The 25,967-nt window shown below is 43.7% G+C and overlaps 3 protein-coding genes across 3 annotated transcripts; 2 read left to right on the top strand and 1 right to left on the bottom strand.

Moving 5' to 3' along the window:
* Window positions 1-830: 830 nt before the first annotated feature.
* On the bottom strand, window positions 831-7,373 carry zbtb2b (zinc finger and BTB domain containing 2b). The gene is made up of 3 exons (XM_062467807.1): window positions 6,902-7,373; window positions 4,753-4,933; window positions 831-4,491 (listed from the first exon to the last, which is right to left on the bottom strand). Exons 2-3 carry the CDS (start codon window positions 4,923-4,925, stop codon window positions 3,078-3,080), a joined length of 1,587 nt encoding a protein of 528 aa, XP_062323791.1. The 5' UTR covers window positions 4,926-4,933; window positions 6,902-7,373; the 3' UTR covers window positions 831-3,077.
* A 2,992-nt stretch (window positions 7,374-10,365) lies between these two features.
* armt1 (acidic residue methyltransferase 1) lies at window positions 10,366-13,649 on the top strand. Its single transcript, XM_062468082.1, has 5 exons — window positions 10,366-10,479; window positions 10,934-11,039; window positions 11,253-11,494; window positions 11,672-11,837; window positions 11,931-13,649. Exons 1-5 carry the CDS (start codon window positions 10,418-10,420, stop codon window positions 12,711-12,713), a joined length of 1,359 nt encoding a protein of 452 aa, XP_062324066.1. The 5' UTR covers window positions 10,366-10,417; the 3' UTR covers window positions 12,714-13,649.
* A 730-nt stretch (window positions 13,650-14,379) lies between these two features.
* Window positions 14,380-25,168, top strand: esr1 (estrogen receptor 1). Its single transcript, XM_062467215.1, is given in 12 exon segments — window positions 14,380-14,568; window positions 14,682-14,755; window positions 15,809-16,204; window positions 19,488-19,708; window positions 20,699-20,815; window positions 21,440-21,618; window positions 21,732-21,885; window positions 22,550-22,688; window positions 23,571-23,704; window positions 24,020-24,203; window positions 24,605-24,737; window positions 24,739-25,168. Coding segments are annotated over 11 exon segments (1,887 nt in total). The 5' UTR covers window positions 14,380-14,568; window positions 14,682-14,705; the 3' UTR covers window positions 24,919-25,168.
* The last annotated feature ends 799 nt before the right edge of the window (window positions 25,169-25,967 follow it).

Genomic DNA, 25,967 nt, shown 5'->3' on the forward strand with positions numbered 1-25,967 from the left:
TATCTAGTTGTAAAAGCCTGGAGAGTTTGAGTGTCAGAAAACCAGATGATAACTCACACTAACCCCTGTTAACTCACTGGGTTAGTGTGAATGCTCTGAAAGCTGGGGAAGTACTGCAACAGCCTGGGTTCTAATCAACATTTTAAATAGTTTATTTAAACTTAAAAGTTACATTATGGTCATGTGAGATGTGGGACTTCACCTTCACATAGTTTCATAAATATTATCTCTGTACATTATTATACAAGTGAATTATACAATGCTAATCGGGGGGGTCAGCTTCTTCTCCAGAGCGTAAAGTAATATTTACGATTACAGGTAAGAACGATATATAAATGTATTTTACCTCTTTTGGGGGTGTCCAAGTCTTAATTGGGGGGGTCAACCCCCAAATCAAAATGTTTGCTACTTTGTAATAACTTTCTGCGGGCAGTGTTTCAGGAAATGAACAAAAGTAAAACCTTTTTTAGACCGGACTAAATGACATTTTAGACCTCGGATGAAAATCTGTCTGTTTTTAAGACGTTTTAAGTTAAGCCTTACATCATGCTAATTCAGAATTGTTTACTTTTTAAGACCTCGCGGGATCCCTGTTATAACATAACAGGGACTAGAGATGTAACAAAACTACTGTATATAAAAGTAAAGTGGCAGTGGAACAGCTGCTTTTTATTACCACCAGCGTTTAAATATAGTGCATGAATAAATTTGATGCATTGTCCGTTCATCCTCCAGTTATAGCTAGAAAGTACACTGAGTTAAGAAATAACGAACCCAAGTAAGATGTGAAAACAGCCAAGTAAAGACTCAAGGAGGCTGCAAGTCTGCAAAACATTTTTTGTATTTTTTATTTATTGTTCATGTTTCACTGTGAAAATGTAAAATACTTTAGTTATTTACACGGAAAAGTATGTTCCTGAGAACACAGAGACATCACAGTACATGTTCACCTCAGCTCAGGGTCGGGCGCAGCCTGCTGTGGCTGACTTAGCCTTTCTAGGAGGGATAGAGAGGGGTCTTTTGTGCACACTGAAGCATGGTGGTGGTGGGGGCGGGGCTTCCCCCTTGACCCTCCTCCATGCTAGCCCTGAAATGGTTTCAAAAACCCTCAAGAGGACAAACAGGAAAAAAAGAAGACGCTTAACCGTGGGTGAACACAATGTTATGTTTGACACTGAAAGACATTATACGGTGTTTGTTTCCATGGATTTGAGACTGGAGCTCAGTAAGGACTTACGACATGTAGACAGCTTACAGTCTTCAACTTCAGTAGTAATCATTTCACAATGCATGAATGACACAAAGCTGTCACTAGTACAGTGGACAGTGTCTACTTGATATCAAGAAGAACATCTGTAGATGGAAATGTTCTCACAATTAGATCTAGAGACCTGCTTATAGCTGCAGCTATGTAGAAAGGGAAACAAAGGCCTAGTTCCAGTCTAAGAACAACCCTACCTCATACCAGATTTAAGTGGACTGGGGTGGGCAAAGCAAAAAAGCAATGGCTCCATCTAGCTCTCATATTGGTTAATACAGTAAACAGTCATAGTCACGTTTCCCAACCCAGTCGTTTAAGATGTATCAGCACCAAAGAGGTAGAAAGTATTGTAAGGGTGTGGAGGCCAAGATGGAACTAGGCCATAACTTCAATGCAGGCCACATCTATTCAAAACAGCCACAGAGACAAAAACTAAATCACACAAACAGTTCAATCAAATCAAGGGAGTAGATAGAAAGATTGACAGCAAATATACACTCATTCACTACGCTAAATTAATCTACACCAAAAGCAATTAATAATATCCAACCGTCGCAATATAAAATATTCTTTGTAAATATAGCACTGTATATAAAATTAGAAAGGTTTATCAAACAAAAATAAGGGCTTTATGAACATAGTCAAGCAAATGATCATCAATTGGCAAGTTGTACAATATTGTACAAGATTCAAAACTCCCTTCAAGGTTTGTACATTTCAAAATGTTCTTCCTTTTATAACAAAAATGTGTGTTTCATAACGCACCGATAACAGCCATTAGCAGAAGAGTCTAAAAATGGCACAACTGTAAACATTTCAAGACTAAAATACTTGCTTTGAGGTCTCTGTTGTCATAGCAATGCAACAACATATCCCATGGCATACAGTATGTTTCTTCTGTGCGTGACATCAGTACACACTCACTGAAGACAAACAGGTAACAGACAAAATGGCTGCTATAGAGAATGTAAAATATGGCCATGGTATAAAAGTAACGCATGTTCATCTTCCATCATGGTTTCAGCCCCAATGGAAGACATGCTATATACATTGACCAGATCTGGACTGCTCCTTGCTAAGGAGTCATACATGCTTTTTAAAACGAACAGCGGTGTTCTTTATTGACCAGGTGAAGAATCTATGCTCTCGATTGGTGTAGGAACTACTATAATTCCTTTCTACTAGATCAACAGGGTAATTCTGGACAAGAATAAATGTGCACCACGTCTCAACTCTGTCAGCAAGCATACATAGCCCTACAGTCCAACTGCCTGTAGTATTGTCCTGCCATAGAACTTGCAGTATCATCTGACCAGTGAAAGCATCACTTCCTGTAGAGCTCTGCTTGAGCCTCCGCTTCCTGAGCTCAACCACAGTCACCGGTAGTTTAAAGTCATAGAAAAACCACCAAAGTGCTGCAACGTGGATCTATTTCAAACCCAGAGAAAAAACTTAAACAAGTTAAAAAATAACTTGCCTCTGAGCAACTCACTTTAAGCATGTTTGAGAAGTAACATGAAATGGATTTTCAACTTCTAAGTGATTTTTAGGGATTAAGGGACCAACTGATAGTTGGGAGGCAAAATTAAATGTTTAAAATCCAACTACACTGACACCTCTACACTTATCAGGCTGAAAATATTTTCAATAGTTCCAATTGAGACAAATCCCTGTTTCAAGTTCGGCTGAAAAAGGAGAGAAATTGAAGAGGAATTTTCAGCAGACAGAGACCATTCTCTATACACACTAAAACTAACTACACTTTTAGCTTACCTACTTCCCATAATTTAGAAAATAAAACAAACGGTTCCCGATGCTACTCTACTAAAATCTGTTCACTTTTAATGGGCGTTAGTAAGGGCCCAACACTGGACGAATCAGAGCCCTCGTCTTTTGGAAACTCCTCCCCTTGGAGCAGCCCCACCCCTGCATGGCTCTGAAGTCCCGCTAGCGCCCCCTGGCTGAAGCACAGGTGCTTGATAACCTCATTGGGGCTGGAGAAGGTGGTCTCGCACACGTTGCACTTGTAGGGTCTGGCCGAGCCCAGGAACAGTGCTTCCATCTGGCTGGAGTCGTCTCCTGCGGCCGAGCACAGCTCCATGCTTTGACGGTCCACCATGGTGTAGGCATCGGCTCCCTGATTCAGACACACGTGGCGCGCTGCCTGGTTGGCCCGGCAGAAGCTCTTTCCGCAGGCGCTACACTTGTACGGCTTGCCGGTGTGAATGTACATGTGCTCGCGCCAGTGGCTCTTCTGGATGAACTTCCGTCCGCAGGTTGAACACTCGTACTTCCTGCGCTTGACCTCACGGTCCATGTCGGCGCTCTCCAGGTTGTCGATGTCCGCAATGTCCGACGGGGGAGGGGTGTCTGCCTGGGACTGAGACCCCCCTGCCGCCCAGCCCGACGTGGTCACCTCCGCCCTGGGAGAGTCCATGTTGAAGACGCACTGGGGCGCTTGTTCATTGTCACTCATCATCTCCACTGCCAGGGCGGAAGCCGAGGAGAATCCCGCCCCAATCCCCCTTGGTGCCTCCTCCACGTCTGGGGTGGTGGACCCTCCGGGAAAGGCTGGGGAGACGGCACCACTGGGCTCAGCCACAAGGGGCAGCAGGGAATGGGTGTGCTGAAGGAGGTGCTCTCTTAGCAGGCTCCTCTGGTTAAAGCGGGTCCTGCACAGATGGCAGGAGTAGTGCTTCCTAAAGGACGCACCGCTTCTCTTCATGATGCTGGGTTTCACATGGAGGATGGTATTGGCCAGGGAACCTTCACCCAGGGGCGTGTCTGCTCTGGGCTCCTCAAATGAGGGGTGAAGTCCACTGGTGGAGGCCTCAACCTCATGGGGAGTGAGCTTGGATAACGAGTTGGCGTACGCGGAGGCGACCGTCGATGTCGACGGACACTTCGCCTCGGAAAGCTGCTCCAGGTCGAAAGGCGACGAGAGCTGCCGACGGGAGGGCGGCCGGGCAGACAGCGCCACCTGCTGGTCTGAAATCTGGATGCCGTAGAGAGAGGTGGAAAGGGACAGGCTGGGCTCGGGATGGGAGAAGGCCGACTGGCTGGCCAGGCTGGCCTCCTGGAGGAGGGGGTAGGCGTGCAGGAACTTGACACCCTGCTCCAGGCGGGCTGGATCTATGAGCTGGGGGGCCAGCTTGCCGGTGTACATCAAGTTAAGGAGGTAGCTGAAGATGTCCGGCTGGATGTCGGCTGCCTTCAGGCGGACGCAGTCACTGAAAAGTAACGCGGATAAGATGATTACCAGCTGACCTTCAAATTAGGTGAATTTGTGCTTTCACTAAAAGTAGCTAGGGAAACACTGAAAAACCCATTGGGCTATGGTCCAACCGAACGTGTGGTAGATAACATTTTATGCTAGGTTGGGTGAATGAATTGTACACTCCACTGTGTACAATTCATGAATCCATCACAACATGTATGTACACCCATTAGCTCTCAGGTGGAAAGAGGCTACCAGGACATATTGGTCTGACCTGTCCTGGTGGATGAAGAGCATTCTGAAATAGTTGGAGAAGGCTGCTAGCACAGCTTTGTGGGCTTTGAAGAAGACATCCCCGATGGCGACCGTGCAGTCGCACAGGAAGCCAAACTCCCTCTGAGAGTTGAGCTGCTGAAGGAGGATAAGACCATGGTTGGCCAACTCCATTCTTCAACCTGTACAACATAGAGGAAGAAATAGAGAGAGGGGGAGGGAGATAAGGACGGTTAGTGGGTTTCCTTCTCGAAGGAGGGACCCATAGTGAGGCAACAGAGAGACGTATTGCGGGGGAGTGGGGGGTGGATATTGCAACGGCTTTCTGATGTTGATGCACACTCAACAGAACTCAACTTTTTGCCCTTCACCTGCTTTAGCTAAGCTACAATCTTCACTGCTGGTATGTTGATTTGGATAAAAGAGTCTGCTAAATGAATAAAATGCATTAAAGTAGGCTAATAATGAAATAATAATGTAAAGCAACATAAAACTGACTAAATGTAAATGTAAGTCACACCAAACACATGCTTCTTGGGAGACAATGATAAAGGATTAATGATAGCATAGCGTGTGCTTAAATTGGGTGTGGGAAGCTAGTCCATTGTGCCCTAAATAACATAGTTTAAGCATAATTTCTGCTGTAGGTAGTCTGTTTAACATGAGCTGACTGAAGACAAGCAAAACTATTGTCTTAAGGTTGTTCTTCCAGTTCTTTCACTATTGAGAGTTTGCATTTGATGGGGAAAGTCACTGAATGGGTGGATGTCTAACTGACCAGAAGCTTCCAAAGATAGACCAGTAACTCAGGTTTTGTGGTCCACTCTGGAGAAAAATGGGAGTAGTAATAGAAGAGGGTCTTTTCACATGTCAATGAAAGGGTTTCACTGATAATTATGCAGGGAGGAATATTTGTATAACTTAGGTCTACCTGAGACAACTAGATGATGCAACTCTGCCAAATGAAGTCCAGAGACCTTTATTTTGTCTCAGCTGCTCCTGCATTCATAGGCTTCACCTTTGACCCTCAAGTCTCCTCAGGCAGGAGGCACAGAGGCTCCATCCAATCAATTGTGGGGGATCCAGTCCCAAGCAGTGCATCAAGGGAAATCTTTGTAGGTCCAGTCCACTAGATTTTGGGGCTTTGAATAGATTCCATCTCGCATGACCTGGTTCTGATTGACCTTTGCCCTCGGAGCCTAGACTTCTGGGGAGTTTAGGCATGCCGCTACTGGCACCAAGATGGCTGCTGTTGACCCTAAAGGTCGCAATGGGACTGGAGAATTCAGCTAGTCGCATAACAAGCTTTACGTGTATCCAACACACATTCCGTAGGCGCGACCGGTCCACCCCTTGACCAATTAAGACTGACTGGCTGTCACACAACAACCCCTGTCTTTCTCTCTCCTCCATCATACACACTGTTATGGGCTAGTCTAATAAGAATTTCTCAATGGATGCACACGTACATCAGCTAAAACATGTATAACAAATATCTTAGGTCTGCAAACACACCTTCCAAATGTGTAGTTTCCAGATGGTGAACATGCCAAATACAAAAGCTGTTATTATCACCATCAATGGGATTGCAGCAATGCAGTAGCCTATGACGTTTAATTCATTCTAAACTAATGGCCATCTTTACACTCAATCAGGCATCATTCTACTACACTGTCTACCATGTGGTCACTGTAGCATCTTATGTGTTTCAACGAATGCGCCGCCCCTAATTTAGACACGTGGAACAGTCAAATACCCCGCAGACCAGAACCACTTCCGCAGTACATTTTCCACAGAAAACAAAAAATAACCCTTCTACACAAGCGAAAGGTGAATGCATTTGCAAACGTATGCCTTCTTTCATGGTACAGCAGCAAATGAGCCAAAAACAAGTAACAATTGTGATTTAGCGGTCCGGTTTAAGGGGTAGAAAGGGCTCTCCACGAAAACGAAGGAACCCTGGGTCTTCTACTTGGACCAGGGGGAAGGCTAGCGAAAATAAACGGAGTCTTAAACGCACAAACACAAGGGGAAGGGGTGGTCACCGAATACATTTCTTGAATTTAAAATAATCCGTATAAGCGTATGGAACCGTTAATAAGTTAATCATGAGCGGGTAAAATTAAAACAATTAAACCATATAACATTACCTCTGTACTCAGCTGTAATCCGTTGAGTTTAAGTGTTGTTGTTTGTAACCGGGGGACTTGTCCGTTGGGCTCGCAGCTGCTCTGTTCCTCTCAAACGCAGCATTGGCGGCGATGGTCGTCGGTGTTTTCCGGTCGGGTTACGTTACAATCACATGACTGTGTAAAAGCACTCAAAAACAGCGGTTGTAAAATTCGTTGGACGGGGCGCCAGATGAATTCCCGTGGGGTACCCCCAACCGCACTGTGTCACTGAGCTGTTATCCACCACACGTTCAGTTATCGTGAAGACAGTTAAGCATACTATGTTAATTTATTCAGTCTCCGGTTGGGGCACGTTAAATATAAACCGATTAAGGGGGAAATAGCCGTAGGTCACCCACCCCACCCCCACACTGACAGATCACGTTGACTGCAATCGTTAGTTCACTGTCGGTGGCATTTGCATTTTCGGTTGAGAGCCAACATAGCGAGCTTCCTGTAAACAAACGAACTTGAAGTGCTGGCAATGGTTCGCGAGACGCCCGTTTGTCATTCTGGAAGGTTTACGTTTAGGTATTATCAATGACAACCACTGCTATTTTATCTTGGGAGTGGGACTGATGGACAACTTTTTGATCCCTTGGTTATGTTTAAAATACGATTGTTTTCATTTAAAATGTTCACAATTTGTCAACTTGAATAAAATATTGACAATTTGAGAAATATTGTTATTAAAATATCAGCAAATTCATTCCGTGATCGTTGCAATCAGACTAGTTGATAGTCCTAACCTAGGCATATTTGCAGCGTTTGGAGGTTAACATTTTTACAGCAAAATAGGCTACACTTAAGCTACACTTGGAAACAGGCTACAATGTCAAAGGAAGAAAAAGTGGGCATAGGTAATACAATATATCCTCAGCAAAAGCTGGGAAAATTATTTTGGTAAACGAAGGAATAAAAAAAGCTAGTTCTTTTTTTTCTTTTTATCGGACACACAAGAGTCCTATTCCTCCACAGGAAACGTTTTTGCAGCTACTTCTGTAGTTAAATAAGTGACTGTACACCACATAAGCTATTAGGCATATGCCTTCTTGTTATGTTATAGATGGCTGTTACGGTTGAGAATACTTTCTCTGGATATACTGTTGAATCCACACTTGTTTTTTTCATGGCAACAGGATGTGAGCCAAATGACTGGAGACACACACAGACACACCATACACACAATGTCTGCCAGGAAACTCAGGAGCTGTGGGAGATACCACACACACAATGCACCAGAGGCAGACCTAAATTAAGTAGGCTACATAGGCCTACTGCAAATATTGCAATTAAGCACACACCCATCACCACTGACCCAGGACCACTGACCTATTGAGCACGGTTGCAGACTAATTCTATGACTTCAACAACAACAAAAAACACACACACACATACAGGTTGAGGACAAGACCAATTAGAGATTGCTGTCTGACTCAAATTCCCATTTGGAATCCATAGTTCAATCAATATTGTGGTTAAAAGACCACAGAAAGCAATCTGGTCAAAGTGCAGGAACACGCTACCACAACAAACCATTGAAACCAGACATTGGACTTTACATGACTAATTTCTTTTAGATTTTTCCAGAGGCAAAATTTTGTTTTTGTTTCAAAACTCAAATAGGTATTTCCAATAGGCTATATTACTAGGCCTAGTAAGTTATTACAATAATTAAATAGCCTATTCAGTATGAGGATGGCATATTTGCACATAGGCTTACAAAAGGCAGTAAAGGCCTACAAAAGAATTACTATGTGAATCAATCCTGTAGTCCATTTTGTTTCCAGCATATTAACCTTAGCATCAGCAGCACAAGCTTAACTATTAACCATTCAGGTCACATCAAATAATAGGCATAGGCTATATTTAGGCCTACCGGTAGGCTAAACATGACCTATTCAGTGTTGTGACTGCAGAACAAAAACAACTGTTTAAGGCTTGATGTAATGGTGTGTTTTGAAACCAGAGTGTTTGAGTCACGCAATATGGATACCCTCTCGCCCCTCTCTACGGTTCAGAGAAACAGATCCGGACAGGGGTGGTCGGTGGGGGTCGGGCTTGAACACCGAAGATTGGCACAGCTGGACATCAAGGCTTCACATGCTGGAAACAAGGCGGTCAGGTTCCTATGGTGACGTTTGAGTAAACCAGTTTAAGGGGCAAAACATCGGAAATATAGGCCTAGGCTAAATTATGAAGGATTTGAATTAGCAGCTTATCTCTTAAACCATGTGCATCAATGTAGGCTATGTCTAATCAGGCTATGTCCTGCAGAGTTAAACGTGATCATGCAAGGAGTGGAATGTAGGCCTGTACTCACGTCTTGTTCAGACTTTTTAGTTTAAGAGTAAACTATCTCAAAATAGACTTCATTTATTAGACGCGTTATTATTATAGCGCATTATATAGGCTGTGCGCCCAATGGGCTGTTGTATCGTTCCAAAAATGTGTAATGTTGGGATCTTTTGATAGTAACATGTTTTTGTTCATTGTTGCATCTGTGTGCAAACATTCTGTTACATGTAGGCCACAATCTGGAACCCTGCATCCTGCTGGCTTCAAAAGGCCGTGCTTTGACTAAATTCCTTTGGCACACCAATCCTCCTTTTCCCGCCATGGCCTATGGCGTTCTGTAGTTACTTGATATGGTGGCTTAACGTCTCCATGGCAACTGTCGCCCTCTGCAGAGGACGCCCCAAAAGATGCGGTCACATAATAGTTGCCCCCGGGGCGAGGCGAAGTTCGTGAGGACTCAGATCTGTTGGATTCATTGGCCCCCAGGTGGTGTCTGAAATCGTCACTCTCTGATCCCCAAACTCAGCAGCTAGGCAGGCAAGCACAAATCAATTCATCTGTGAGTGTGACCAAGGAAACCGTTAGAGTATTGGCAAGCAATGAGGAGCATTTAATGTATGACTGTACTGTACAAGATCTTTGATTCAGTCTTTACAAACATTATGTAGCCGAATTATCTGTAGTAATATTTTTTTTATTTCTGAGTTAGGGGTAAAAAAATATACATTGACCGATAGGCTATAGCCTAAACCTATGAGTTTAGCCGCGGCTAATAATGGGGTTAACTACTTGCCGTGAGATGGCAGCATTGTGTAGCCTAAGGCTCCTGGCATTGTGTCAAAACTGGCAGAACCCGTACTGTAGCTAGTTCTTTATAGCCTAGGCTACCTTTAGTGAACGTATAGTTTTCTAGAAGTTTCCCCATCGAGTGTACGCATATATGGCAAGGCACAGATTTGATCGTTTTTATTAAACTATCAACCTGATAATGAAAATATATCTATTAATTAAACTTACTGTAATGAACATAAAAAACACTTGGACATTTATGTAAAAAAAAGCATTATAAATGAGCAAATAATAAAAATAAAAGATCAATACAACATTAGCAGAAAAAGTTCTGACCCAAAGCTTTGGTGATGAGAGACTATACGAATAAAGTTGCATTTCAATGTCTCTTCCTGGTTGCATAGAATCATGGCGTCTGTTCAATCTCTGCACCAGCGAGTCCCACCAGCCCTGTCTGCTAAAGTTGTTGAGTATGTTGGCCGTTACATTGAGACCACGACTATTATTTACACTGTGTAGTATAACGCAAAACATAGCATGGAAAGATAGAGCTAAAATTATTTGGTGTCGTCGTAAAAGACATGTATAATGTGACAGCTAGGTAGCATGCTAATGCTAATGCTATGACAGCACCACTAGCGAGCTAGCTGAAGCTTGCTATTTCTGTTTAGAGGTTTGCACCAGACGTGATACTGCACTCTTTTTGCCATATTTAATCTAATGCTAGCTTCAAAAAAATTGTGGAATTGCTGGCGACCAGCTATTCATTAGTGTTGTCTTTGTTAGTGACTTCCACACTTATGTTGGATCCCCAAACTGGCAACCGTAACACTGACGGAATTTGAATTGCCATGTTTTTCATTAAATATTGATTAGCAATTCTGCCTTCTAATTGTTGGTTTCTCTCCTCTATTTTTCTCCCAGGTCATTTGCATATTTGACAGTGAGGGACAGGTTTCCGACTATCTTGACCAGGGTCATTGACACCATCCACCGCAGTAAGAACAAGTTCTTCGAGGAATATGGAGAGGTAGATCGCTACATTGTGATGCTGTCAACATGTATGGTTAATTACTTAGGAATTTCTACAACTAAGATAGTAGAATGACTGTAGAAAGCTTATTTACTCTGTTGTACCAAGCCTATTTCCTCTTACCGAATCACCCACAGCATCAATCCTGCTTTCTTATCTAAAGTCTGTTGGTTACATCAATGTTTTTCTCTATTCTCTCTGATTCCATAGGAAGGCGTCCAGGCTGAGAAAAGGGCCATCTCCTTCCTGTCCAAGCTGAGGAATGAGATGCAGACAGACAAGCCTGTGCTAGCCCTCTCTGACGGCCTGGAGGACACAGACTCCTGGAACCAGTACCTGCTGAGACAACAGAGCCTGATGGGTGACCAGGACTCTGTCAGCTGGTTCAAGTCCCCCTGGCTCTATGTGGAGTGCTACATGTACCGCCGGATACATGAGGCCATCTGGCTCAAGTGAGGAGGGATGATTAGAGGGAATTTAATTGGTTAAGCCATTGATGTTTTAAGTTATAGCACAAACATTACTTACTTAGAACATACAAAGACTGCTTTTACAAGAGAGAATTTTTATGAGACAGTGAATACCAAAAATGACATTCTCGCTTTCTCTGTTTTCTCTCTCTGTGTCAGTCCCCCTATATGCGACTTCGATGCGTTTAATGAAGGAAAGACCCAGAGTTACTTTGAATCCCAGCAGGCTGTGATAGCCCTGTGTACCTACCTGCAGGGGCTCCACAGAAACATTGGCGAGCTGTCAGAGAGCCACTTACTGGAGCAGTTTCTCAAACTACTGCAGGTGAATACATGGCTTCACCACACATGCCTGGTTTCTTGTTTTAGTTGATGAAGTAGTAACCCACTTCATGCAAACCTTCCCTTTTCTTCCAAGGTTTCTCTGTGGGGAAACAAGTGTGACTTGTCCATCTCTGCTGGTCAGGATAACTCCCAGAAAGCCAATCCAATCGACTCTCTCGCTGACCTCCGACCTTTCATCCTTGTGGATGACTCCAACATGGTGTTGTCGACCTTGACCTCAGCTCAGAGACAGGGGGAGTCCGGCCAGCCCTCGGCTGGTAGGGTGGACATCGTCCTGGACAACGCCGGCTTTGAGTTGATCACCGACCTGGTCCTGGCCCACTTCCTGGTCTCCTCAGGTCTGGCACGCGAGGTCCGTTTCCATGGTAAATCTATCCCTTGGTTTGTCTCCGATGTCACTGCTCATGACTTCCAGTGGACCATTCGCCAGACTCTTGCAGCCAATCACAAATGGATGTCCAAGAGTGGCGCACAGTGGCAGAGCTTTGTGCGGGAGGGAGTGTGGTCCTATCACGACCACCCGTTCTGGACGCTGCCACATGAGTACTGTGACATGGCAGCAGACGCTCCCGACCTTTATGCAACACTGCAGGGAGCTGACCTGATTATTTTCAAAGGAGACCTGAATTACAGGAAGCTGGTTGGCGATAGGGACTGGGAGCACACCGTGCCATTTGATAGGGCCCTGCGAGGGTTTGGGCCCGCTCCTCTCTGCAGCCTGCGGACTCTGAAGGCCAACGTGCAGGTAGGGCTGCAGCACGGGCAAGGGGAGAACCTCAGTGTCCAAGAGCCTGGCTGGATGACCAGCGGCAAGTATGCTGTGGTCCAGTTTTTCAGCCCACACAGGGAACAATAGGACTGTCACTGGAAGCAATGTCATAAATGCAAGTCTTTATTTGTCAGAGGTAAAGGTTGTGTCTCAATACTTTTTCTTAAACCTCCTTTCTTTGTGCAGTTGTCTACATGAGCACGGTTAGCATCTAGCAGGGCAAAGGATGGAAACAAATTAAATTAGTTTTGAGATGCTGCTGTGGGCTGATGTGGGGGCATCTAGTGGAAGAGAATAGTGCTACTAGTCTGTTAATGGTTGAAATAGAAACATTGTTCCTAGTGCTTAAGATAGTCGACTAAGAGTAGGAATGGTAAGATGGCAGTGCTAGGATAAATACACACATTTGACCCCTGCTCTGTACTGTTTCAACTTTATGCACAGTATTATTACAGCACTTCTGAAACCATTTTGTTTATTAGTCTATTTTGAATCAACAAATGAATTTGTCAACCAAACAGTTCTGTATTTTCAGTAGTATCCTTTGTTAGTCTGTGCGCTTTATTCAGACATGATGTTTACATACGAGATCATACAAATTGTTGAAACAAATATCTTTAGTTTAAACTTTTGAATCCCAAGCCATACTTTTGGATTACAATGGATACATTTTGATACTTCATTACTTGCATGAGATTTAAACCTATAAATGAAACAGCATTAAGATCTTTTCTTCAGCTTTAAAGTTCAACTTTGAGTTTGAATTCAGGTTTTAATGTCTGTTGGATTTCTGTCTCATCAAAACGTTGAAATGTTGCATGTGCTGTTGTAATGCATGTATCAGGGTTCAGTATCAAGATATTACATGTTACAAGTGAATGAGTTAATATCATGTGGACATTAAATAAGTTGAGCCGATTAATCGCTACTGTCAAGAGGTCAATGTAACAATAACATAGTCTACATATACACTGTGTACCTGTGTACCATGTATTACAGTTGATTAAAAAGGTTCTGACAGTCCAGATTGTGTTTACTTATGCCATCAACAGTGGCCGCTAGTACAGGTATCTTTAGTGACAGTCATTTACTGCATTTATCTCACAGCTCCAAGGTGAAGATGACATCCCATGTCTAACTATAGACTTAATGAGTACTTTGAATGAGTTTTCTCACTTCTTTCTTCCCCGGTGGAAACGTAAATTCAGTCATGGAAGTAAAGTTAGAAGAATGACTGTGCAACACAAAGAGGCCTGACCCACTTGTGTTGTCTATTTTTCAAATTCGTTCTTTTTCTTATATGCCCTATTCTGAACCTCATTATCCCTCTTCATTTAAGCCTGGGTAAAAATGCTATGAAATGGCATTATCATCACAGCTACTTGTTTACTTGACCTGACATGCCTGACTGTGATGTTTACCAAATGAAGACAGTACAGAGAGGAGAGATTCCATCAAAGTACTCATTTTCTTGTCCCGTCTGCCGTTGCAGTACAGAAGGTCATTGTCTGTTTAGATGCTTTTTGTACGCAAAAGCATCTGTCGATAATTTTGTATACAACCGAGTCTGTTAATATGTGACCATTTTCACTGTGGTCAGTAGGAGCTGGCTCAGACCAAATTGTTAACTGAATCCGTTTTTTCCTGTTGCCATGTAGATTTACTCATTTTCACTATTTTGGATGATGTAATCCTGGCAGAGGGACCGAGCACTGACCTCTGTTTGCAGTGTTATAGCAACCTGTTCCACTGGTATCGCATATATCAATCTGGCAGCATCTTTAATTAGTTTATTCTTTTTACCTATCTCTTGTTCTTATTGATTCTACGCAGGGAAGCCATATATCAATGAGAAGCTGGAGAAAGAGAGATGAGATTTGAGACAGAGATTTAAACATTATGGAAACCTGCTTATCCTGAGTCTATTGTTTGAAATACTGGGGTAAGAAGTTGATTGTATTTGTTTAGATTGAAGTATTTCTCGTCCCATTCTAAAGAGTATTGTATGTTATCATATGTTTCCAATGTATGTTCTGATATATATTCCATCCACAGTGAATGGTTGTTCTGTAATTCTGCATGACTAAATTCAGCTTAGTGTCACATAAAGAAGAGGGACTCCCAACAGGGTAAGCTCTCTCTGTAATAGAGCCCGACCGATATAAAAAAAAAACGTTATTGTTTAATTTAATTTTGTTTAATTTTGTTCAGAGGACTTTAAGATTCATATCTTAAGTTTGTATTTTTATACATTTTATTTATCAGAAACTGCATTAACATGCGGCAATAATAACAATGTGCGGCAATAATAACAGGAGTCAGATGGCTGAGCAGTTAGGGAATCGGGCTATTAATCAGTAGGTTGCAGGTTTGATTCCCGGCCATGTCCAATGACGTTGTGTCCTTGGGAAGGCACTTAACCCTACTTGCCTCGGGGAATGTCCCTGTACTTAGTCGCTCTGGATAAGAACTTCTGCTAAAAGTGACTAAATGTAAACTACAAATAACTACTGTTAGGGAAATCTGTTTGTTTTGTTACGCGTTTCTGGATTTTTAAAATATTTTTTTTATATCGGCCGATATCGGAATATCAGATTTTTAAATCACCAAATATTTGTATCGGTATCGGCCTTAAAAATCCTTTATCGTCGGGCTCTACTCTGTACCTCAACTCTGCTAAAAGCTTTACAAGGAAAGCAAGGTTTTTAAATACTGTAGGAAGAGGACAGATATTTGGAGTTCTCTCTGTCTCCTTCCTCCTTTTCCCTCGTACACAGCAGCGGAGAATAAATGGAAAAGGCTAGCCCTGTAAAAAAATAAAAAAAGTGAAGGTTGAAAGCAAGATCGTTCAGGAAGACGGCCGCAGAAACTGGCAGGGAACCAGTAAAGAGAGCGAGTGAGAGTGAGAGAGCAGTGAAAAGATAGTCGAGAACCCCCTCTGCCTCCCAAACCCTCTTCAGCTCCAAATCTAGTGTTGAGTTGCCTAGCAGGAAGGAAGAGACAAAGCAAAGAGAGAGAGAGACAGAGAGAGAGAGAAAAAAAAGAGCAGAAGCTCTCTTTCCCCGCCTTCAGGGAGCCAGTCTAAATCACGCTGCTTATCAGTGCTGCTGTGTTGTGATGCTAGCTAAGCAGACCCAGACTCAAAGTCCGCTGGATTCTGAACCCCGCAAATCCCCGTGTAGATCCAGGACCACCTCAGCGCTGGACACCCGCGACCTTTCACCCCAGCGTCCCTCTGCGCCTTGCGCCTTGCTCAGGGACATGTACCCTGACAAGACAGGGGGCGGAGGGGCAGCCTCCGTCGACTACCTGGACGGTGGCTATGACTACGCTGCTCCTGCCCCAGACCCGCTCTACAGTCGCTCGGCCACCCCTGCAGTGGGATACTACTCTCCCTCCCTGGATACCCACGGTCCCTCCTCAGACGGCAGTCTGCCCTCCCTGGACAGTGGGCCCAACAGTCCTCTGGTGTTTGTGCAATACAGCCCCCAGCTCAGCCCCTTCCTCCACCCTCCTTGCCACCCAGGACTTCCTGCTGAGCCCTACTACCTGGAGACCAGCTCCACATCCCTCTACAGGTGAGCCTCTAACCAAGATGACTTCCCAACCAACTGTCTTGATTTGGTTTAAAGTCAGAATGTCCTGAATGCATGCATTGAAGAGACTGAATGTATATATAGAATACAGTAATATTGAATTGTGTAACGCTAGGAGAATATTTTATAGAACAATATATTAATATACTCTTGAGTTAATATGAACTTTTGGGTTGTCATGTCATTTTAGTTGGCAGTGTTTCTTGTAAGATGTAATTAACAAAGGACATCACATTCAAATAAATGGTACAGTCTGACCCTTGTCTTTGATGGGGTTGCATTGGAAGTAAGGAAAATCAAAGAATGACTCTTAATCATCCTTATTTAAGTGACACCTCTTTAACTTTAAAGTTACATCCTTTTTTAAACCTGTTTAAATTGACCACACTCTACTTTGTCAGGACAATTAATCCAGTGTATGAATTTGCCTACCACTGCCCTATTTCTTTCCTTTTTTTCTCTTCATCTAGATCTGGGCTTTTGAGTTTAGTCCTCAGGATGTGCTCTTATCTTGTTCATAACGTAATATAAGTCCAATCTGTTATTTGTCTAAATGCAAGAGTAAGGAAAACATTTCTGGGCCATTTTAAATCCCTCATCTGGCACGCTTGTTCCTGTCAGGAACAGCTTGGTTGCAGACCTTGAAACAAGAACAACATGTAAAAACACACGTACAGTTTACTTCCTGAACAAGAGAGAAATTAGACCCTGAGCCTTCTGGGAGCTGGATGTGTACAAAGCTGAAATTACAATCGTTCAGCTAATTAATGTCCTTTGAGGAATAGAATGGTATTTTGTGTGAAGCCACCCCAATTTACTGCTCCCTGATGCTGTGGTTTGAAGAAGTCTGTTTTTGAGTGGATTTTATTAACTAGATATGCTTATTTCTGAAACCAAAAAATCAAATGGTTGGATCTTCAGGCTGATTTTTTTTTTATTGGGTGTGCTTGCCTTCGGCAAGAGCACAAACTTTGTTCTCTCTATATTATTATTATTGTTTCTTATATACTAGTGTAATAATTGGACCAATACGCTGTTCCTATTGGTCCAGAAGACGTACTCAAAAGTTAATAAATCCGTTTTATATACCTCCTGAAAGTTTGCAGAGGTAAATAAACGTTTTTACGGACCTAGCGACAAGCGGTTGCCTTGGAGATGTAGCCATTGACCTTAACAACGTGGCATCTGCTCGGCAACAAAGTAGCCTAAATTGCCCCCCAAAAAACTAAAACAACCAAATATGGTTTTTGCACAGGTCCGCAAACGCCCCGCAATCGCTTCCCGTTTTAACCCTTGTGTTATCTTCGGGTCATTCTGACCCATCAGTCATTGTGACCCACCGTCGTATTGCGACAAATTTACCGCATACAAAAACAAAGTGAAGCATTTTCTTTTAACTGTTGGGCTGTCTCAGACCCCCCACATTGCAAAGGTTAAAAGAAAATTATTTTTATTTGTTTTTGTATTGGGTAAAATTGGGTAAACACAACGAACCATTGTTGTCACATTGTTGTCACATTGTGACAACAATGTGGCAGCACAAGGGTAAAGAAGTATCTGAAGCAGACAGAAGACGAATTGATGTTGTTGATATGTTGCCTTGGAGATGTAGTGACGTCACCAGTGCAAGTGCAGCTGATTGCTCTGACAACATGGCGTCTGCTCCAGATTCGACCTGTTTGATTTGTGATCTTCCCACGTATTGTTGTAGTATATAAGAAACCAAATGTTAAACATTTGCTGTTTCTTATATACTGCTGTAATAATTGGACTACAAATCCTCGCGCCCCTAAGGATATCTCAATATTTGGACTACATACACAACGGCGGTGTCAAAAGGTTCGTCTTGGTAGCGATTGCGTTGTTTTTTTTTAAATTTACGTTCCGTTGGATGGTTTAAATTCAAATTACGTTTTTGTGGCGAAAAGTGAAGCTAACGGTGGCTAACTTGCTAGCCACAGTCACTGACGTTACTAACGTCACTACGTCACTAACGTCACGAAAACACGCGTGACTACCTGTAGCAGAACATTCGTTTCGCATTTGTTAACTTGGGGGATAGCTAGGCTAACTATAGCTTTACTGCAAGGCAGCTGCAGAAACGCCACAAGCAAAGAGGTCAGGGTGATAACTATTTACTCATTTTACTTTGTGATTTGAAACACAATTGTGAAATGTAATGTACAATATTAGCTGATATTATTAAGGAAGTAAGCCCACATCTACTTTCGGAAACGGTTCTCCACACAGGGCTATATCGCATTTTGCGTTGTTACTGACAATGATCGCTACCAGTGAGCTTTTTATGAATGAGCGATTTTCCACTGAATAAATGTCAAGCTTATTTACGTTTTGGGGGCATATTTTCAGTTAGCAGATGGTACTGTTTGAATCGCGATTCCATCTTCTACTGCCGGTAACGTCGTAGAATAATCTTCAAAGGGGGTTATTTATTATGAATGAATGCAATATGAGTAGGCTAAATGCCTGAAAATATCACGAGAAGGGAAAAATTTAAAAGGACGTGTAAATCATAGAGATTAGGTCAATTTTTACACCGGTCTGACAAATGTATTTGTTTTGATTCAGCAATGAGGCTGCCTATTGCAGGGGAAATGAATCTGTTTCATTCTACACTTCACTCGTATTTTGAGTTGTAAATGAGCAGCAAAAAAGAAAGAAAAAAAGATGCTTTTAAATCTATGTAATCTTTATAAATAATAAATATGCATTTTTATATAAAATATACAGAAATATCAGTTGTAAAAATGTCATTAAAAACGGACCCCTGTGTAACCGACGCAAGCAAGCACACCCTACAATTTCCCCAGAAATTGTACCCTTTCTAGTTTACCATGATCTTGTACAAACAAGTGCTATTTGATTGTAGGGGACAGCATGATTACCAAAAGAATCAAATATTTGCACAAAGCTTTTACTTGGATAAAAACTTTAACCCTTGTGTTATCTTCGGGTCATTCTGACCCATCAGTCATTGTGACCCACCGTCGTATTGCGACAAATTTACCGCATACAAAGACAAAGTGAAGCATTTTCTTTTAACAGCTAGGCTGTCTCAGACCCCCCACATTGCAAAGGTTAAAAGAAAATTATTTTAATTTGTTTTTGTATTGGGTAAAATTGGGTAAACACAACGATGGTTTGTTATGAACCTTTGGGTCATGTGACCCGAAGGCAGCACAAGGGTTAAAGTGAAAAACAAATACCAAAGCAGAGCAGATTATCTGACCAATCCCTCTTTCAGGTCCGGTGTGGGACCCAATCAGCAGTCTATGCTCTGTAGTACCCCTGATAGGCCAGAGTCGTACACTGCGGCCGGGTCGATGTCGGGGTTGAGAGTTGGTGTGCCTGAGATGGCCAAGGAGATGCGGTACTGCGCTGTCTGTAGCGACTACGCCTCAGGATACCACTACGGGGTGTGGTCCTGCGAGGGCTGCAAGGCCTTCTTCAAGAGGAGCATTCAAGGTAGGACACTTCATTTCTTACTGTTTGACATTTCTTACTCAACATTAGCTACAAACACTATAAACACACTCTAAACAACGTGAAGATATTCTCTAAATTAGTAAACTACAAATACTCAACACTTTTAACACATTTTACACACTCTCTACAAACTCTCTAGTTTAACCCTTGTGCTGCCTTTCGGGTCATTGTGACCCACCTTTTGCACCACGACAGTGGGTCACAATGACCACAACTCTTTACACACTGTCACCATTACACTACACTCTCAATACGTCCCTGGTACCTTGTAGTGCAAAGTTGGTGTATGTGTGAACTCTACAACTCATCACTTTCCATTATCAAATCAGACATTCTCTCAATCATGACAGCCACAAAATTCCATTAAGCTGCTGCACTGGATAATGGTTCACATCCAGGCTCACATTAAAATAAAACAATCTATATTATCTTTCTATTCAGTAAATAAAATGACAGTTGCCAAAGGAATCTATGTAAAAATGTTTACCTAGCTGCCATTTACATTTAGTCATTCATCAGACGCTCTTATCCAGAGCGACTTACAGTAAGTACAGGGACATTCCCCCCGAGGCAAGTAGGGTGAAGTGCCTTGCCCAAGGACACAACGTCATTTTGCACAGCGGGGAATCGAACCGGTAACCTTCAGATTACTAGCCCGACTAACAGCTCAGCCTCCTGACTCGCCATATGTCTGTTTGCTTGGGAAAGAAAGCAGAATATTAAACATTTCATGTAATTCAATATTTTTTGAAATACCTTGCAAAAAAAGACACGTCAGAATGCAGAGGTCTCCATGGTGATGATAAAGGGAAGATGCAAAATTTTAATTGAATGCATAGCGTTGTGGGTCTATTTAAAATGGGAGAATGGAATGTTTTCTAGTACCAAACAAGCGCATCAGCTCCAACCCTTATGATTGGAAAATGTAATAAGAAATCGGAACATCCTCATAGTTATTCTTTCTTCCAGGTCACAATGACTATATGTGCCCAGCAACCAACCAGTGTACCATCGACAGGAACCGGAGGAAGAGTTGCCAGGCATGCCGACTAAGGAAGTGCTATGAAGTGGGCATGATGAAAGGGGGTGAGTGTGGACACTGCGATCATTTTGGCCAGTGAGGGGTAGATACTGAGTGACAGAACAACAAACAGAGAGGACACACACAGGTGACATGGTGATATACACACTGACAGACTTTTACTGCGGCCTATTGCATTGCGTCCTCTGAAGTGGTGTTGTAATGAGTACGTTGGAATCACTCATTGAAATCAATCGAGCCACTCGTCACATAGTTAAGCTGATTGTAGCATACAAAGTAGAACCTTTCTCCTTTTACTCTTTCAACGTAGCCCAGTTGACAGTTTCTCAAGTGCCTTTTCAGCTTGAACTATCGGTTGGTTTTCTTGATTCGGAGAGAATGCAAGGTGTGAGCGTGTGCAGAAGGCAGATAAGATGGACACTGCCTCTCTAGCGGCCTTGAACTCATTTCCTCATAGGGAGTAAGAGAGCTGATTAGCAACACCCACGTTTTTGTTTTCATTCTTCATGAATCCACATACGCACACACACACGCGCACACACACACAAGCACGCACACACACTTGTACTGTAAACACAGAATACCAAGTGTTGTAGAGTTGGTCGACAGTGTAATGGTGTGTCTGATAAGTGTGGGATAACTGCTATTTTCCCGATGCTTACGTAAAGGCTGCGGTGGGCGCGTGTTACGGAGGGACAAGCGGCGATGCGGCCTCGCCGTCAGTGAAAAAGCCCTGAAGGAGATTGAGCACAGGGCAGCGCCCCCTAAGAACGGGGGGAAGAACAGCAGCAGCGCCAACAGCGACAGAAGAGAGGCCGGAGCAGGAGTCAACATGCCCCCTGACCAGGTGCTTAATGCTCAAACTCACATCCCACTTCCTGGACCCTTTTGAACCGCACGTACAGCTGGTTAGCCGTGTGCTTCCGGACTCATCCGTGCTCCTCCCCTCGTTTGGAACAGGTGCTGGTGCTGCTCCAGGGGGCGGAGCCTCCCGCCCTGTGTTCTCGTCAGAAGCTGAGTCGACCCTACACCGAGGTCACCGTGATGACCCTGCTCACCAGCATGGCCGACAAGGAGCTGGTCTACATGATTGCCTGGGCCAAGAAGGTGCCAGGTAGGGGGTGACATATAACACGATAGGGGAAATATGGATGGGTCCGATTACGTGACTCATATCAGATCCGAGCATTTGTGGTTGGTCTTTGTGACGCACGGAGGACGGCTTAAGCTCTGTTTTGACGTGTCCTAGACTACGGCCTTGCCTAAACACCTGACTGCCTACGCAAGACATGTACGCACACACACACACACATTATAGCAGTGAGGGGTATGATTGCTGTCATGAACTTAAAAATAAATTTGGTGCGCCTTCAAGCAGCCCATTAACCTCAAGGGGGCAAAACACTATACAGACGCACACATGCACACACAAACGCACCTGCTAAGTGTACTTGGGCATTTCTCTTTGGCACAATGAGAAGCCTGAATGCACTGACAGCTATTTTGTAACTGTAGGGGTGTCGAAAATCAGGGGTCCAAAAACTGCATGTGGCTTGGATGGAATCATACATGAATTACAACAGCAGAGTGCTAGCGATAAGGCCCTTAGTCCTAACAGAGAGATTACAGAGGGACCCATTCACGACGGTGTTCATTCGTCAGATCAAGATATGCCCAACACTTAACGTGTAACATCTGTCTTCAGCATCATCTTGAAAGGTATATTTCTAGAGAGGTTGTTGCATTGTTTGACTGTGTGTGTATGGGTGTCCTGGCAGGGTTCCAAGGGCTGTCTCTCCATGATCAGGTGCAGCTTCTAGAGAGTTCCTGGCTAGAGGTGCTCATGATCGGTCTTGTCTGGAGATCCATCCATTGTCCTGGCAAACTCATCTTTGCCCAGGACCTCATAATGGACAGGTGAACTACTGTACACACACACTTAGTCACTCTCTCACACACACGTATGCAAGTAACACATACATCATGTTTAGATTATAAATACACACACACATCTGATTTTACATGGAAATCGGCACATTGTAGTTTTCAATTTCACACCTGGTTAGTCTGCACCTCTCCAGAAGGCATTTTAACATCCAGCTCAATTATGCTGTTCTTCTGCTGCTGGAGACAAACAGGCTGTCTTGCCTCTGAGGCTTCACATCTTTGTCATTACTCAGCCCAGATGGCAACCTGCAGAGATGTTTAATCAAAACCCAGACACTCAGAAGAGATATGGAGAGGGAGGGAGGTAGGGATAGACCAAGCGAGAGGGAGACTTGAGGGAGAACCTAAAAGAGACTGAGGTTTTGGGGGACGAGGGGAGGGTCGGCGGGGAGAGATGGATTAGAGCGAGGGAGGCTATTTTGCAGGCACATCCTGTTCCTTCCATTTTTCGAAAGTATTCAGCAAGAGAGAGTGAGAAAGAGAGAGAGAGAGGGAGAGAGAGATGGGTAGGTAATCTTTCTGAAGCTTGTGATGGTCCTATTTCATCTTAGATTGGCATAAATTGACGAGTCTACCTGTAAATGGGTCTTTTGCCATTTGAAATCCTCAGACATGAAGCTGAAAGGAGAGGGCTTCTCTCTCTCTCTCTCTCTCTCTCTCTCTCTCTCTCTCTCTCTCTCTCTCCTCCCCCCCACCCCACCAATAGTTTTAAACTACGCGGGTACTCTCCGTTGGCAGAATACCCGCCAATGGAGAGAGCTCAGACTCTGTACAAATGAAATGGACGAGAGTCTGGTTGGAACAGGCTATGTGAACCCCCACCTCTGCTCTTCTTTCTCCCCCCTCCCCCAGGAATGAGGGGGACTGTGTGGAGGGCATGGCAGAGATCTTTGACATGCTCCTGGCCACTGTGGCTCGCTTCCGCATGCTCCAGCTCAAGTCAGAGGAGTTTGTCTGCCTCAAAGCAATCATCCTGCTCAACTCCGGTGAGTGCGTGTGTGTGTGTCTGAACTAGAGATAGGTTTGAACCATCCTCTTTGTCACTCTGTCAAAAACACCTCCATTAAGAGCTTTACGAAGTATGTCCATCCGTGGACACTCAGACAAGCCATCTCAGAGGGCCACATTACTGTGCCGTCAATATCCCATAGCCGTCACCATGACAACTCAAAGAGAGAAGGAGAGAACCCCCTGCCGCCTCTACCTGCACCTCCGTAGCTATCTGAGATGTTTACCCTAGGTACCGGTAATAGAAACTAGGTAATAGAAAACTCTCCCTCTCTTTATCCCCCTCTTCCCAGGTGCCTTCTCCTTCTGCTCTACCACTGTGGAGTCTCTGCACAACTGCCCCGCCGTGCAAAGCATGCTGGACAACATCACAGACGCCCTCATCCATCACATCAGCCAATCGGGATGCTCGGTGCAGCAGCAGTCCAGACGACAGGCCCAGCTTCTTCTCCTGCTCACCCACATTAGACACATGAGGTCCATACGCACTTCCTGTCTGTATTACATGCTACCAAGGGTACCTCCTATCTCTACAACATATGACATATTTGCGCAAGACATCAGGATGTGCACTACTTGGAGGAGGAGTGTATTTAATATGTGTACTACACACTGTAGTATACTGTAGTACCTACTGTAGTACACACTACTTAGGTGGACTTCTGTGGGAGGTTAAGGGGCAGAGAGGCTTGTGGATTCAGACTGGTGCTGAATCCACATAGCAGATAAATGAAGTAAAGAGAACACTACATTTGAAAGCGAGTGTGATCTATTGAAAGTGTTTGTTTGGAAAAAATATGGGAAAGGGATATTAATTATTTTTGTGTGACAGTAAATACAACCACTGATCATCCTCTTATGCCATTTCTACTCTGTAGCAACAAGGGCATGGAACACCTGTACAACATGAAGTGTAAAAACAAAGTTCCTCTCTACGACCTGCTTCTGGAGATGTTGGATGCGCACCGCTTACAATCCCCCGCCAAGGTGACTCAAACCTGGGTTCAAGCCCACGGAGAACCCCCCTCTACCACCACAACCCTCACTTCCACTGGCCCCAGCATGGGACCCACACAAGGTCAGGATGCCCAGCTCTGAGGCTCTGGGCCTGGGGTACTTCAGTATGGCATCCCCCGCTCAGACCGCAGCACCCTCCTTTAAGGAGAGACAGAAATGGGCACATGAAGATTAGAAACCCCATCATAAATCAAATGGGTAAGAAAAATATGAAAAGTTGTGTATTCATTCCATTGTGTAATTTAAGTGATTGATTTGATAAATTATTCAGAAGTATTGTATTTGACAATGTAACATAGTGGGACATCAACGGTGTCAGTGGAAGTTAGAGATCTCAGGTGGAAGGTAGCGGGTTCTTTTCCCCCCCCCCGTAAACTTTGAGACAGCAGTCATGGTGTTATTCCTTCACAAAGGAGATATTCATTTATAACGTCAACAAACTCTAGCTTGCTCACCATTGACCACGGTCAGCAGCGAGTGTGCTCTTCTGATGTGGGACGGTACAGTGAGTTACAGAGGTACAGAGTTTTTGGGGGGTTTGTTTGCAATGTCTTATAGCTTTTAAATGACAACTCTGTGTTTACTATGATGGAGGTTCGCTTCATTAAAGGTCCCATGGCATGAAATTTGAATGATTTCACTTTATGAGGTTATTTAACATTAATATGAGTTCCACTAGCCTGCCTTTGGTCCCCCAGTGGCTAGGAATGTGTGTAAACCAAGCCCTGGGTATTCTTCTCCGCCTTTGAGAAAACAAAGCTGAAATGGTTGGATCTGGAATTTTCCCCTTATGTCGTCATAAAGGGAAAGTTTACCTCCCCTTTCTCTGCTTTGCCTGCCCAGATTATTTGGCCCGCCAATGAGAAAATGAGCTACGACCGTGCGAGCGCAATATTTTCCTCGAGAGACAACATGGCTTGCAAACGACCGAAGCATGGCAGTTAGCCCCGCCACTCTCCTGATAGCATTTAAAGCTACAGACACAGAAACGGCACGTCCTTAGGAAAGCCTCATTGTGGTTCTGCTCTTAGTGGCTGTAATTCTGCACCAAGGCTGAATTTCGGGAAAGAGACTTAAGATACAGTAATACAGTATTAGGGGACCACTAAGGCCTATATAAAAGCGTCCAAAAACAGCATGCCATGGGACCTTTAACGGATGTAGTGTGTGATTCTTTCGATTGTGAATCATTCATGTTTATTATGTGTGTCCTTTTGGTGGTCT

Source organism: Osmerus eperlanus, chromosome 8 (assembly GCF_963692335.1).
Source record: "Osmerus eperlanus chromosome 8, fOsmEpe2.1, whole genome shotgun sequence".
In the NCBI taxonomy this organism is placed as follows: Eukaryota; Metazoa; Chordata; class Actinopteri; order Osmeriformes; family Osmeridae; genus Osmerus; species Osmerus eperlanus.

Excerpts from the sequence above, each read along its gene's own strand:
- armt1 (XM_062468082.1), top strand. The coding sequence starts at position 10,418 with ATGGCGTCTGTTCAATCTCTGCACCAGCGAGTCCCACCAGCCCTGTCT. Across the intron at positions 11,040-11,252 it reads TCTTCGAGGAATATGGAGAG|GAAGGCGTCCAGGCTGAGAA; the intron begins GTAGATCGCTAC and ends CTGATTCCATAG. Across the intron at positions 11,838-11,930 it reads AGTTTCTCAAACTACTGCAG|GTTTCTCTGTGGGGAAACAA; the intron begins GTGAATACATGG and ends TTTTCTTCCAAG.
- zbtb2b (XM_062467807.1), bottom strand. The coding sequence starts at position 4,925 with ATGGAGTTGGCCAACCATGGTCTTATCCTCCTTCAGCAGCTCAACTCT. Across the intron at positions 4,492-4,752 it reads CTCTTCATCCACCAGGACAG|TGACTGCGTCCGCCTGAAGG; the intron begins GTCAGACCAATA and ends GTTACTTTTCAG.